The sequence below is a fragment of the Netta rufina genome (genome assembly GCF_964035555.1).
Source record: "Netta rufina genome assembly, chromosome: 18".
NCBI classification, from domain to species: domain Eukaryota; kingdom Metazoa; phylum Chordata; class Aves; order Anseriformes; family Anatidae; genus Netta; species Netta rufina.
Window position 1 is genome coordinate 12,586,210 of NC_140142.1, and position 13,426 is coordinate 12,599,635.

Here is a 13,426-nt window from a genome sequence, read left to right on the forward strand (position 1 = left end):
AGGTTGAATATTGGGGAAAATGTCATCCCTGAAAGGGTTGTGATGCACTGGAACAGGCTGCCCAGGGATATGGTGGAGTGGTCATCCCTGGAGGTATTCCCAAGTCATGTAGATGTGGTGCTTAGGGACATGGTTTAGTGGCAGACATGGCAGTGTTAGGTTAACAGTTGGACTTGATGATCTGAGAGGTCTTTTCCAATCTGCATGGCTCTATGGTCCTATGCTTCTATGAGTCTAATATAAGTCACAGTCATTGGAAGGCAGCCACTTCAGTCTGGGAACTCGAGACTATGGCCTGGATAATACCATAGGTTCTGCAAGGGATTCCTGTGGCAATGCACCATGCATCCTAGCACACCCATCCACATACTGTATTCCTGGAGATAACTATGCTTGAAATGGCCATTGAGACCCCCGAGAAATTTGTGTTGGGTCATGTGTGATAAACTCAGGTGGAAAGACTCAAGAGCAGGTAAATTTGAGTGGCTGTGGCACAGCCCAGCAGCTACCCCAGTCTGGGGAATATGTCCCCTTCCAACTAGGGAAATTATAAGGCATTAATATGAACAGACCCATCACGTCAGTCAGCATAGTAAGGGGAAGTAATAGTTATTGTGCTGTAGGTGCAGCAGGTGATACACCTTGGATTTGGGCTCAGAAGACTCAAGGACATCTAATGCAGTTCATCCATGAACTAAGACAAACACTGTGAGCAGAGTGAAGGACACTTCAAGCAGAGGAGGTGAGCAACCGGCATGGCTGAGCAAGGACCTGCTGCTTAAACTGAGGGGAAAATAGGAAAATGTACAGGGAGTGGAAGCAGGGTTGTATAGCCTGCGAGGAATACAGGAGTGTCATCCGGGGGTGTAGAGATGGGATCAGGAAAGCCAAGGCACAGATGGAGCTGAACTTGACAAGGGACATGAAGAATAACAAGAAGGGGTTCTACAGATACATAGGCAGGAGGAGACAGCCCAAGGAGAGTGTTCCCTCTCTGATAAACAAGATGGGAGAACTGGCTTCCTCAGACATGGAAAAAGCTCAGGTACTCAGTAAGTGCTTTGCCTCAGTCTTCACTCATGGTCAAGTTTCCTGTGTCTGTCAGGACCCTGAACCTTGAGGAGAGGGTGAGAGGAGCGGATTCTGTCCCACTGTGAAAGTGGAACAAGTCCGGGACTGCCTAATGAAACTGGATGTGTACAAGTCCATGGGGCCAGAGGGTATACATCCCAGGGTGTGGAGAGAGGTGGCTGATGTGGTTGCTGAGCTGCTCTCCATCATATCTGATAAATCATGGCTGTCAGGTGAAGCCTCCAGTGACTGGAAAAAGGGAAACATGACTCCCATTTTTAAGAAAGGGAGAACAGAAGAGCTGGGGAACTATAGGCCGGTGAGCCTCACCTCTGTGCCTGGGAAGATCACGGAGCAGTCCCTCCTGGAACACATCTTAAGGCATGCATGAGATAAAGAGGTGTTTTGAGACAGCCAGCATGGCTTCACCAAAGGCAGATTTTGCCTAACCAATCTGTTGGCCTTCTATGATGGAGTGATGGCATCAGTGGACAAAGGAAGGGCTACGAATATAATCTACCTGGACTTGAGCAAAGCCTTAGATATGGTCCCTCACCACATTCATCTCTCTAAATTGGAGAGATATGGATTGGAAGGATGGACTGTTAGGTGGATCAAGAATTGGTTGGCTGGTCGCAGCCAAAGTGTTGTGATCAACGGTTCGTTGTCTGGGTGGAGGCCAGTCACAAGTGGTGTCCCTCAGGGGTCGGTCTTGGGACTGGTGCTCTTCAACATCTTTATCAATGACATTGATGATGGAATCGAGTGCATCCTCAGCAAGTTTGCAGATGTCACCAAACTGAGCAGTGCACTCAATACAGTAGAGGGAAGGGATGCCATCCAGAGGTACCTGAACAGGCTGGAGTACTGGGCCCAAGAGAACCTAATGAGGTTTAACAAGACCAAGTGCAAGACATTGCTCTTGGCTTGGGCAATCCCGGGTATTTATATAGACTAGGTAAAGAAGAACTTGAGAGCAGCCCTGTGGAGAAGGACCTGGAAGTCCTGCTGCATGGGAAGCTGCACATGAGCAAGTAGTGTGTGCTTGCAGCCCAGAAGGTCAACTATGTCCTTGGCTGCATTAAAAAGGAGTGGCTAGGAGGGAGGGGGAGGTGTCTGTCCCATTCTACTCTGCTCTTGTGAGACCCCACCTGGAATACTGAGTACAGGACTGAAGCCCCCAGGTTTTAAAGTAAGACAGGGGAGGTTTAGACTAGAAATTAGGAAACCTTTTTTCACTCAGAGGATGGTGAGGCACTGGAACATGTTGTCCAGAGAGGTTGTGGATGACCCATCCTTGGAGTCATTCAAGGCCACCTGGATGTGGCTCTGGGCTGCCTGCTCTAGTGGTTGGCAACCCTGCCCAGAGCAGGGGGGGTGAAACTAGGTGATCTTTAAGATCCTTTTCAACCCAGGCCATTCCATGATTCTATGGTTCTATGTTTTTCCTTCCAGAGCCAGATCCCAAAGAGGCACCAAGCTCCCAGGGAAACCTGGCCCTAGACGGTCCCCCATAGCAAGGAGGCATGCCTAGAGAAGCCCTAGGGATAAGGGCATCCCTAGCATCAGGACGCAGGAGTCCTGGCTGCCACATTGTCCCCTGAGCTCAGAGGAACAATCAGGCAGGAGTCTCAAAACAGCAGCCAACAGCCTTCTCCAGCCTCCCCCCAAAGCCCAGGAATTGCAGCTTTGGACAGCTGACAGCCCCTTTGACACATCTTGGAAAGGGGCTACTGACACCCTCACCTTTGGAGGAGAGCTGCAGGAGCACCTGGAGCATGGAAGTTAGGCCAAAAGTGATGGTCACCCTCCAGCAGCCCTCCAACTCACTTGCTGCTGGCCCTCAGCTCAGGACAAGGGATGCCCGCCCTGGCTCCTCAACCACAGCTCCTCTGCAAGGTGCCCCTGCTCCTCCGCCTGTCAGCGAGGGTCGCCCAGTGCAAGCTTGCTGCCTGCTGACCCCACTCCTGGCCACAGAAGGACAGCGGTGGGGAGCACCCAAGCAGTGCCCAGCGGGGACCAGGCCTTACAGGGAAGTGGCGGCACTGCCGCAGCTCCAGTGATGATATCCTGGTGATACAGTGCACCCCCTGTAACATCAGCCTGTGTCATTTGAAGACCTGTGAGGTCAGCAGCAAGAATATGGCACAGCTCAGGAGAGACATGAGAGATTTCCCTTCTTGTCCTGAGAAACAGTCACCTCCCTTCTGCCCAGTTCTTTTTGGGATCAGGAACAGATCAGGGACATCTCCAAATGGTGGCAAAGGCCATGGAATAAAGGAAGTGGAGCCCTGGAGATACCACTACGGTCCCCTTATACCAACATGATTCTGCTGTTGGGAGCCCTCCCACAATGGTTGGGTTTGAGTCTTGTCCCGGGGCCTGGATTTTTCAAAAGATCGGAGTGAAGGCACCTGGGATGGAACAGCCCCTTGGTGTGCCTGAAATCTTCACTGCATAGCACTCACTTCTGAAAGAAGGATGGGATTTACAGAGTGAATTGGAGTACATGCCAGGGCCTCAGCACCATCCCCCAGTCTGCCATGCAGGAGCCAGAGGTGGTACACAAGGGAAGGGCATATGTCCATGTACTCTTACCATGTCATGATGAGAGAGAGGAGTAGGGCAGCACTGCAGACAAAAAGAGGAGTGGGGAGAATGGTCTAGGATGGATGCCATGATCTCCTGTAGGCTGCCACAGCCTCCCCATGGCCCACGGCTTTGGGTCTGTGTAGGTCTGTCCATGAAACGTCATCTCTTTCCATGTGATGAAAAGCAGCTGGACTACATCATGCCTTGTGCAGGAGTAGTGTCAAGACACAGGTTTTCCTGTTTGCAAGTCCCAGATCCTGGTGAACATCACCTAGGCTGGCCCATCTGGCAGCTGTGCACAGAAGCTGTCTCGAAGAACCCATAGAAAACATGGGGAATGTTTGCACCAAGCACTGTCACTGTCCTGTGACTCTGTGTTTAAAAGCCCCTCATGGTGACATGGAGTCATTGAACTCAACTTACTCCAATGGCTTCCACAAGACTTTGCCCACTTCTTCAGCCTGGCTGCAGACATTTACCTCCTGCCATGCTGTCACCCTGACTGGCTTTTGTCCCTAAACCGTAAGGGCTCCCCCAGTCCGCTGCCCAATCCATAGAAGAGATCCATGCATCCAGACAGATTCTTCACGTGCAGGGCAACCTCTCATAGATCATCCCCAATTGTCTCTTCTGAAGAATCCGCAACCATTCAGCACGACCACACTTTCACCCTGACTGTCTCTCCTCTGACCTTCACCCAAAAGGGCTCCCCCAGCCTTCTGCCAATTCCATGGACAGGACAAAGGAAGGTGGATCTTATACAGATTTTATTAACTTTATTTTTATTTTAGGAGAAGTGAATCTGCTGTCAAGAAGTGTGTGTGCCAAGTGAGAGAAGGAACCCCAGGGATTCCTTCAGACTGTTTGCCAGAAGGTTCCTCTGCAGTCCCAGGGCCATGTGCAGGGAGCCTGGTGGGGGGCAGAGCAAGGGAGGCCTTGGGCTGGGCCTCTGCTACTGAGCTGGGCCGGGCTCCTGGGCCCAAGGGGAGCTCCTGGCAAGTGGGCAGCGCTGCAGAGAGACAGCTCTGCCCAGGAGCAGCTCCTGTGCACAGCGCAGCAGGCCTGGGGGCACTGCCTGCAGCTGGCACGGGGAGGGGAGAGAAGGGAGAGATGTTTAAGACTGTGTGGAGTGTTAGAAATCTGAGAGTATATGGAAAAGCAATGCTTGCAACCCTTAACACGGTAAGTCTACGTGCATTGAAATGCACTGGAGTATCCTGGATGTCCCCTAGACCTGGATTGTTCCAGAGCAGATGAGGCTGTAGGCAGAGCATGTCATGGTGAGGCTGCACCTCGAGTACTGTGTTCAGTTTTGGACCCCTCGCTACAAGAAGGACATTGAGGTGCTTGAGCGGGTGCAGAGAAGGGCGACAAAGCTGGTGAGGGGCCTGGAGAACAAGTCCTACGAGGAGCGGCTGAGGGAGCTGGGCTTGTTCAGCCTGGAGAAGAGGAGGCTCAGGGGCGACCTTATTGCTCTCTATAGGTACCTCAAGGGAGGCTGTAGCGAGGTGGGGATTGGTCTGTTCTCCCATGTGCCTGGTGACAGGACAAGGGGGAATGGGCTTAAGTTGCGCCAGGGGAGTTTTAGGTTAGATGTTAGGAAGAACTTCTTTACTGAAAGGGTTGTGAGACATTGGAACAGGCTGCCCAGGGAAGTGGTGGAGTCACCATCCCTGGAAGTCTTCAAAAGACGTTTAGATGTAGAGCTTAGGGATATGGTTTAGTGGGGACTGCTAGCGTTAGGTCAGAGGTTGGACTCGATGATCTTGAGGTCTCTTCCAACCTAGAAATTCTGTGATTCTGTGATTCTGTGATTCTATTTCCTGTAGAGAAGGACGTGCTCCAGCGCAGCGGTTCCCTGCCATACGGTCATTGTCCAGGCCCCAAGGGCTCCCCTGTCGTGGGCCAGCTGCACGCTGTGAAGCTGGGGGTGCAGGCAGGGATGTCCAGGGCTGTGGTGCAGAGCAGGGTCCCTGCTGTGCCCTAGGGGCTGTGTGCCGGGGAAGGGCCTCTGCCTCCTGCCAGGCTCAGCGCTCAGCCTGCCCGGGGAGCTGCCCAGGGCGCTGCAGGGAGAAGCTGAGTGTGGAAGGAGCCCCCCCGGCAGGGCAGGGTCCTTCTGCTGGAATGGGGCTGCTGCCTGGGGCAGCTTGCTCAGAGCTCCACATCAAACCAAGGGAATTTCAAAGGGAATTTCACTCTTATCTTTCCTTAGCCTCCGCTTTCAGTTTTCTCTTCTTTTGGCTCACTGGGAATAGAAATAGAACCTGCTATTTCCAAGAAGTGACTGAGACTTATATGTCATAAGAAGGAAGTTTACAAGGACCCCCATTCAGTCCTTTTCCTTCCCCTCAGCCCATAGAAAGCTCCATCACCACTCGTGCAGTGTCAGCAGGGTCTGTGTGACCTGGGCTCTAGGATGTGCCCCCAGCGAGCTGCCCCTGGGCAGAGCCCTGCTGCCAGGAGGTGTCTGCAGGGCAGAGCTGAGCACCCAGCGGGTGGGATGGGGGCTGTGAGCTGCAGGCGGGAGGCGTGGGGACAGAGACCCAGCTGCAGGCAGGGACAGCTGCAGGCAGCAGAGCCACGGGCAGGGAATGTTAGGACAGTGCTAACAGAATAGTCTGGCACCTCTCTGTCTGCCCTCTAGCTCACAGGATTGAGGACGTGACTCATAACCTCAGCAGCAGGACCTGCAGCAGAGCAGTGTCTCCTGAGTTCTTGTCAATCTCTCCCTGGCCTTGCCTCCCCTGGCAGAAGCCCTGTGCTGTTTCTCTCTGCTCCTACACCTAGTGTTGCTGTTGTTGCTTTATGGCTCCCTGCAGATCTGGCAATCAGCTGTAGCTCAAGCTCTGACCCTCTTGGTCCCACCACGCAGATCGGTTCTTAGAAGAAAGGTTCCCAAACCTCCTTCTAAACTCTGGGGCTTGAGGCAATGCAGTCGGGAGGGAAGGAAAAAGCTGAATCATTTTCCCAGACATTCTGGAGGCCACAATCATTCAGCAGACTCCTTGACTTAGCCCTAGAGGAGTCTGGCTGAGACCAGGGTAGATGGACAGACTGGTTATCCTCACTACACTAAGGACATTCACAAAAACTCACCTGGAATGTAGGAAAAATGCCAGGGTTTTCTACCCTCAAAAAACTCAGAAGAGTGTCACACATGCCGTTTGAACAAATTAAACCACAAATGCCGTTTGGCAGTCAAGAGTGTTGAGAGTGGTAATGCTGGGAAGTCCACATACATCAGAGGTACATTTAATCAGAGGTCACTCCTGATTTCTTTATGTTTAGACCTGTAGGACAGGCGTGACTCCTCCAAAGTGCACAGCAGTGTCCCCTACTCCCAGTGGCACTTGACTGTAGCACCATCCAAAGCTCAAGCAACAGAGCAGGAGAAAAGTCTCAGAAATGGGAAAGTCATTGTAGGGGGTTTCAGTGAGACATGGATTAAGTTTTTCTCAGAGATCTCTCTCCTCATTATCACTGTCTTTCCTTCCTTGGATCATCCCTTTGTCTAGGATGTCTCAAATGTCCAACAGCAGCTCCATCACTGAGTTCCTCCTCCTGCCATTCGCAGACACACGGGAGCTGCAGCTCCTGCACTTTGCGCTCTTCCTGGACATCTACCTGGCTGCCCTCCTGGGCAATGGCCTCATCCTCACCGCCGTAGCCTGCGACCACCACCTCCACACCCCCATGTACTTCTTCCTCCTCAACCTCGCCCTCCTCGACCTGGGCTGCATCTCCACCACTGTCCCCAAAACCATGGCCAATTTTCTCTGGGATACCAGGGCAATTTCCTATGAAGGATGTGCTGCACAGGTCTTTCTGATTGTCTTTTTGTTTTCAGCAGAGCATTCTCTTCTCACTGTCATGGCCTATGACCGCTACGTTGCCATCTGCAAGCCCCTGCACTACGGGCGCCTCCTGAGCAGCAGAGCTTGTGCCCAGATGGCTGCAGCTGCCTGGGGCGGTGGGGTTCTCTATGCTCTGCTGCACACTGCCAACACATTTTCCCTGCCCCTCTGCCAAGGCAATGCCGTGGACCAGTTCTTCTGTGAAATTCCCCAGATCCTCAAGCTCTCTTGCACAGACTCCTACCTCAGGGAAGCTGGGCTTCTCACGTTCACTTCCTTTTTGGGTTTTGGATGCTTTGTTTTCATTGTGCTCTCCTATGTGCAGATCTTCAGGGCAGTGCTGAGGATCCCCTCTGAGCAGGGCCGGCACAAAGCCTTTTCCACGTACCTCCCTCACCTCTCCGTTGTCTCACTCTTTTTCAGCACTGTCATATTTGCCTATCTGAAGCCCCCTTCCATCTCCTCCCCAAACCCGAACCTCGTTGTGGCAGTTCTGTACTCAGTGCTGCCTCCAGTATTGAACCCCTTCATCTACAGCATGAGGAACCAGGATCTCAGGGATTCAATATGGAAACTGTTGATTGGGTTTTTATCTGTGGCCACAGACTGTCTACCTTTTTCTGCAAATGACTCCCAGCGTATGTCACGACAGGCACTCTTGCCTTTCTGTTTGGTGTTTGTTGATTTATTTGGTTGTTTTTCCTTTGTGTCCTTGTTGTAATGTTGTCTACACAGAAAAGCCTTTCACTTTCTTCTACCTGAGTATTCCCTTGTCTGTGTGACCTATGGTTTCAGTGAAAAAAAGGCTCCAGGCTCTCTGTGTATTTAATCAAAATAAATGAAGCTGGAGCAATTTCTTTCTCTGAGACCTATTGTCAGTGGATTAATAAACAGGAATAGTAAACCTTTTTCTCTCTGCAGCAGGTCAGGGCACGCTGCTGTGGCCCTGGGGTGGCAGGAGATGCCTGAAGACCCCCAGGAATGGTACAGAGGGGCTGAAGGCCTCAGAGGGTCTGCTGCAGAGGAGCACGGGACACAGCAGGGGACACTGACCTCTGTATGCTTGTGCTATGGTACCAAGATGAACTATTCCTGCTGAAGTTACAGTTAAAGAGGAAACAAAAGGAACACAGGGCCACTGCCGAATTTATCAGGAAGAGCTGTATACAGGTCAGAGTTTGTTAGCTTGTCGTCTTTGGCCTGACCCAAATGATGTGGGAGGTCTTTCCCAATCTACATGACACTATGGTTCTGTGTTTCTATGAGTCCAACATAAGTCACAATCATTGGAAGGCAGCCACTGCAGTCTGGGAACTTGAGACTGTGGCCTAGATAAAACCATAGGTTCTGTGAGGGATTCCTGTGGGAATGCACCATGCATCCTGGCACACTTGCCAGTGGATTGCTGGAGTTCACTACACTTGAAATGGCCATTGAGACCCTGAGAAACTCGTGTTGAGTCACGTGTGACAACCTGAGGCTGAAAGACTCAATAGCAGGTGACTGTGAGGGGCTGTGGCAGAACTCAGCAGCTTGTCCCGGTCTGGGAATATGTCTCCTTCCAACTAGGGAAATTAAAAGCGATTACTATGAACAGACTCATCAGGTCAATCAGCGTAGTAAGGGAAAGTAATAGTTATTGTGCTATAGGTGCAGCAGGCAATAGGCCTGGGATTGGGCCTCAGAAGACTCAAGCAGATCAAATCTGGTTCATCCGTGAGCTAAGACAAACACTGCGAGCACAGTGAAGGACACGGAGTGGTGCCCTCCCATGAAGGAGGATGCAGAGCACAGCTGTAAGAGGCGTCTTGCTTGTGCCACGGCCAACACAGGTTCAGCTGAAGTGAAAGCCCCAGCCCGGGACCAATGGAGTGAAGGTCCCTGGGCACAACTGCAGAAAGACTTTGCAAGACCTGCAGAAAGACCTTGCAAGGCCAGTGACAGTTTGAAGCAGTGAGCCAAAAGAAGAGAAAACTGAAAGCAGAGGCTAAGGAAATATAAGAGTGAAGTTCCCTTTGAAATTCCCTTGATTTTAATGTGGAGCTGTGAGCAGGCTGCCCCAGGCAGCAGCCTCCCGCCAGCAGCAGGACACTGCCCTGCCAGGGGGGCTCCTTCCACACACAGCTTCTCCCTGCAGCGCCCTGGGCAGCTCCCCGGACAGGCTGAGTGCTGAGCCTGGCAGGTGGCAGAGGCCCTTCCCCAGCACACAGCCCCTGGGGCACAGCAGGGACCCTGCTCTGCACCACAGCCCTGGACATCCCTGCCTGCACCCCCGGCTTCTCCTGCCTCCAGCCAGAGACTTACTGGGTACAGGGCTGGGAAGTCTTCTCCCGCAGGGAGCTCTGGGCATCCTGCCACTTCTGCCTGCCTTTAAGCACTGTGTCTCTGCAGGCAGTGCCCCCAGCCCTGCTGTGCTGTGCAGAGGAGCTGCTCCTGGGCAGAGCTGCCTCTCTTCAGCGCTGCCCGCTTGCCAGGAGTTCCCCTTGGGCGCAGGAGCTTGGCCCAGCTCAGCAGCACAGCACCCAACCATGGCATTGATTGCTCTGTGCCATTGGGCTCCCTCGAGGTGTCCCCAAGGCCTCAGGGCTGACAGCTCCTGAGGGCAGCAGGGTCTCTCCTGGGGTTTGGTGTTTGGCGCAGACTGAAGTCATCAGCGACTGCTCCTCTCTGAACATGGGAGAGACTGATGTTAGAAGTGTGATTTGTGCTATTGATGTGCAGTTTTCAAACATGACGTTGTGGTTTATCCCAGCCGACAACTCAGCACCACACTGCCGTTAGAGAGTTAGCTCACTGCCCCTGCAGCTCCACACCTGTAAAGCTCATGGGTTGAGATTAAGACAGTTTAAAAGGACAGAAAAGGAAGAGATCAACAATAATAATAACAGCAACAATAACAACAATAATAGTTAAGTGTACAAAGCAAGTCATGCACAATACAATTGCTCACCACCCAATGACTGATGCCCATCATCCCATCCCTGAGCTGTGGTCCCCTTGACCCTGGCCAGCCTGCATGGGGATCAAATGTTGCGGTCCCTTGACATTTGTTTTAGGGTAAAATCAGCTTTCAGAAGGATTTGGATTATTTCCTTCCCTTTCTCAAATACTTCTGCTTTGTTGCCCCACATGATGATGTCACCAAGGTACTGCAGGTATTCAGGAGCTTCCCCCATTTCAGGGCAGTCTGGGTCAGTCCATGATAAATGGTAGGGCCAATTGCTTTGTCAATCACCCCTTCCCTAGAGGGGGATCCCAGCTGCTTGGCTTCTCTGCCCTTTAATTCCAGGCTATTGGCCCTGTTCTCCCAGCACTGGAGCAGCCAAGTGACAATGTGCTCACCTAAATGATGCCAGATTTTTTTTCACAAATCCCATAGCTCGCCCTGGGATAGGGGTCTTGTGGTTACTGATGCTGCTCCGATTTCTTCCTCTTTGCCCTCCTTCTTCCTTGATGGCCCAACTTTGTTGAAGCATTCCTTGTCTTCTTCCTCCTTTCTTGTCTGCATAGGAGTTTCTTTCCTTTCTAAGGAAAAAAAAATAATGTTTTTTTTCATCCATAGTTTTCTCTTGCATAAAGGTGTAACCAATAGTGGCACAGGTTGGTTCTCTGGCCCAGCCATGGGGTCCATCAGAGGGGTTGAAGTGCCTGCAGGGCCCATTGCAGGAGTTGTGCCTTCAGGGCCTTTCGGAGGAGTTGGAGTGGCTGCAGGGACCGTCACATAGGGTGGAGTTGCAGGAGGGCCTGTCACTGGACTTGGAGTAGCATTGACTGTGTCTTCTATACATAGCAAAAGCCCCAGCTCTTTGCAGCAATTTATGTATTTTCACAACCCTTTTTTCATTCATTTCACCATTTTTTTTAGGATTCTGCACTTGCTCAGGGGTGAAATTCCAAAGCACTGGATGTGCCCACTGCTCTAGGCACTTGCCAGTATCCTCCTATACTCCTAGCCTCTACTAAATCTCCTGCCTTGGGGCAGACTTCTGGGTTCATAGTGCAGGTGCTTGCAGATGACAACAGAGCTGTCGTAGGCCATGATAGTAAGAACAGAAATTTCTGAAGACATGAAGAAGAGAAAGAAAAACACCTGTGCAACACACCCTTGATAGGAGATGGCCCTGATGTCCCAGACGGAAATGGCCATGGCTTTGAGGAGAGTGGTGGAGATGCAGCCCAGGTCGAGGAGGGTTAGGTTGAGGAGGAAGAAGTACATGGGGGTGTGGAGGCGGTGGTCGCAGGCTATGGCTGTGAGGATGAGGCCGTTGCCCAGGAGGGCAGCCAGGTAGATGCCCAGGAAGAGCGTGAAGTGCAGGAGATGCAACTCCCACGTTTCTGTGAATGCCAGCAGGAGGAATTCCGTCACAGAGCTGCTGATGGGCATTTTCTGATAATTGACATCGTTGCATGTTAAAGAGGAGAAGGCAGAACAAAGGCAGACCAGACGTCTCTGAGCAAAACCTATTGCAAGTCTTAGAGCACCCCCAGCCTGAGCCTCTCTTTGCAAAACTTTTCTTCAGCTTGAGCTTTGTCTGGTGCTGGCTGAGAGTAACATGGGGGCAGGGTCTTCTGTGGGCTTCAGAGGAGTCCTTTCTGCTGTGCAGTAGGAGAGAGGCAGGAACGTGGGGGAAATTGAAGTTCAGTCCTCTTTTCAGATGGTGATGAGCCCACAAACCTCAGGCACTGAGAGCAAATTGAAGAAATCTCTCCAGAAGTCCAAGTGCAATGCAACTTTCCTGGAGTGTCCCCTCAAGGGCCAGCACTGATGTAACCTGCCTTGGAGCTCCTTAGAGCAGTCCACTGGAGACGAGGAGACAGTGGCAGTGTGAATTTGACATTAATGTATAGGGAAACTAGATGTTTCATCAAGCACAAGGGCCAGGCCTTGACCCCTAGACCCTCGAAGGGTGATCCTTTCCCTTCACACATTGCTCAGGGCTCTTTCTGGGGCAGTAGGAGATGGGGATGTGCATTGCCAAGTGGAGGAGAATGGTATGACTCCTGCCTGGCTTGTGTTTGGGGTTGAGGATCCAGTGAGTCCCTGGTGCTGTGACAATAAGCTGTCTCCTCATAGGCCTCTGTGGCACAGACAACAGCTATAGCTTTGGACACAAAGAACTTGGTCCTGTTGGGACTTTCAGCCTTGCCACAGCCCTTAATCCTCTCCACAACAGGCTGCCCAAAGGACTCCCAGACCTGCATCTATTTCACTGCTGGCTGTAGATCCTTGTCTATATGGCGTCACACCAGGATCCTCACTGAGTATGATAATTCAGCTTTCCTTTGTGGCCATGCTCCTAAAGCAGCTCTGTAGGATCTGGCCTGGTTCCTGGTGAGCAGGCACCACTGCTCGTGTGGTATCCCTCATAGTTCCTAGGTCCCCCTCCTCCGGGGCACTGTTCACTCAGCACAGACTGGGCCCTGATGTGTGGGGTTACAGTCCCGATGGTGCAGGACTAGGCTCATCTCCTTATAAAATGTCAAGAGTTTTCTGTAGGCAAAATCTACAGTTTCTCAAGGCTCCCCCACACCGATGCTCCATTCTGTCAGCTCTTCATGTCTGCAGGCAGACAGTTCTACCTTCATGTGATTGTGCTATCTCTGAAAAGATAACAGCATCAGGAGTTCCAGGAAAGTTTGGATAATACAGCAGTAACCAGCTGAATGGAATTGCAGCACGGAGTCACAGAAGGGTAGGGGATGGAAGGCTACCAGGTTCCACCTCTTCTGTGTTTCTTTCTCATGCACGCTGTCATTTTGCCTGGAGCTGTGTCCTAAATATCATGAGGCTGTGCAGGGAAGAATATAGAAGGGACAAAGCCCAGCTGGAGTTCAATCTGGCTATTACTGTCAAAGACAATAAAATCTGTTTATTTAAATACTTTATTTAAAGGGGAATTAAGGAGAAT

The 13,426-nt window shown here is 51.7% G+C and overlaps 2 protein-coding genes across 2 annotated transcripts in view; one reads left to right on the top strand and one right to left on the bottom strand.

The window, feature by feature from the left end:
- Positions 1–13,426, bottom strand: part of LOC311216502 (olfactory receptor 14A16-like) — a gene marked incomplete at both ends in the record, with an annotated part of 307,014 nt that overhangs the window by 257,806 nt on the left and 35,782 nt on the right. The window lies entirely within an intron of this gene.
- On the top strand, positions 7,189–8,299 carry LOC311216660 (olfactory receptor 14C36-like; the record flags this gene model as incomplete). Its single annotated transcript, XM_084298188.1, has 2 exons — positions 7,189–8,155; positions 8,253–8,299. 2 exons carry the CDS (start codon positions 7,189–7,191, stop codon positions 8,297–8,299), a joined length of 1,014 nt encoding a protein of 337 aa, XP_084154314.1.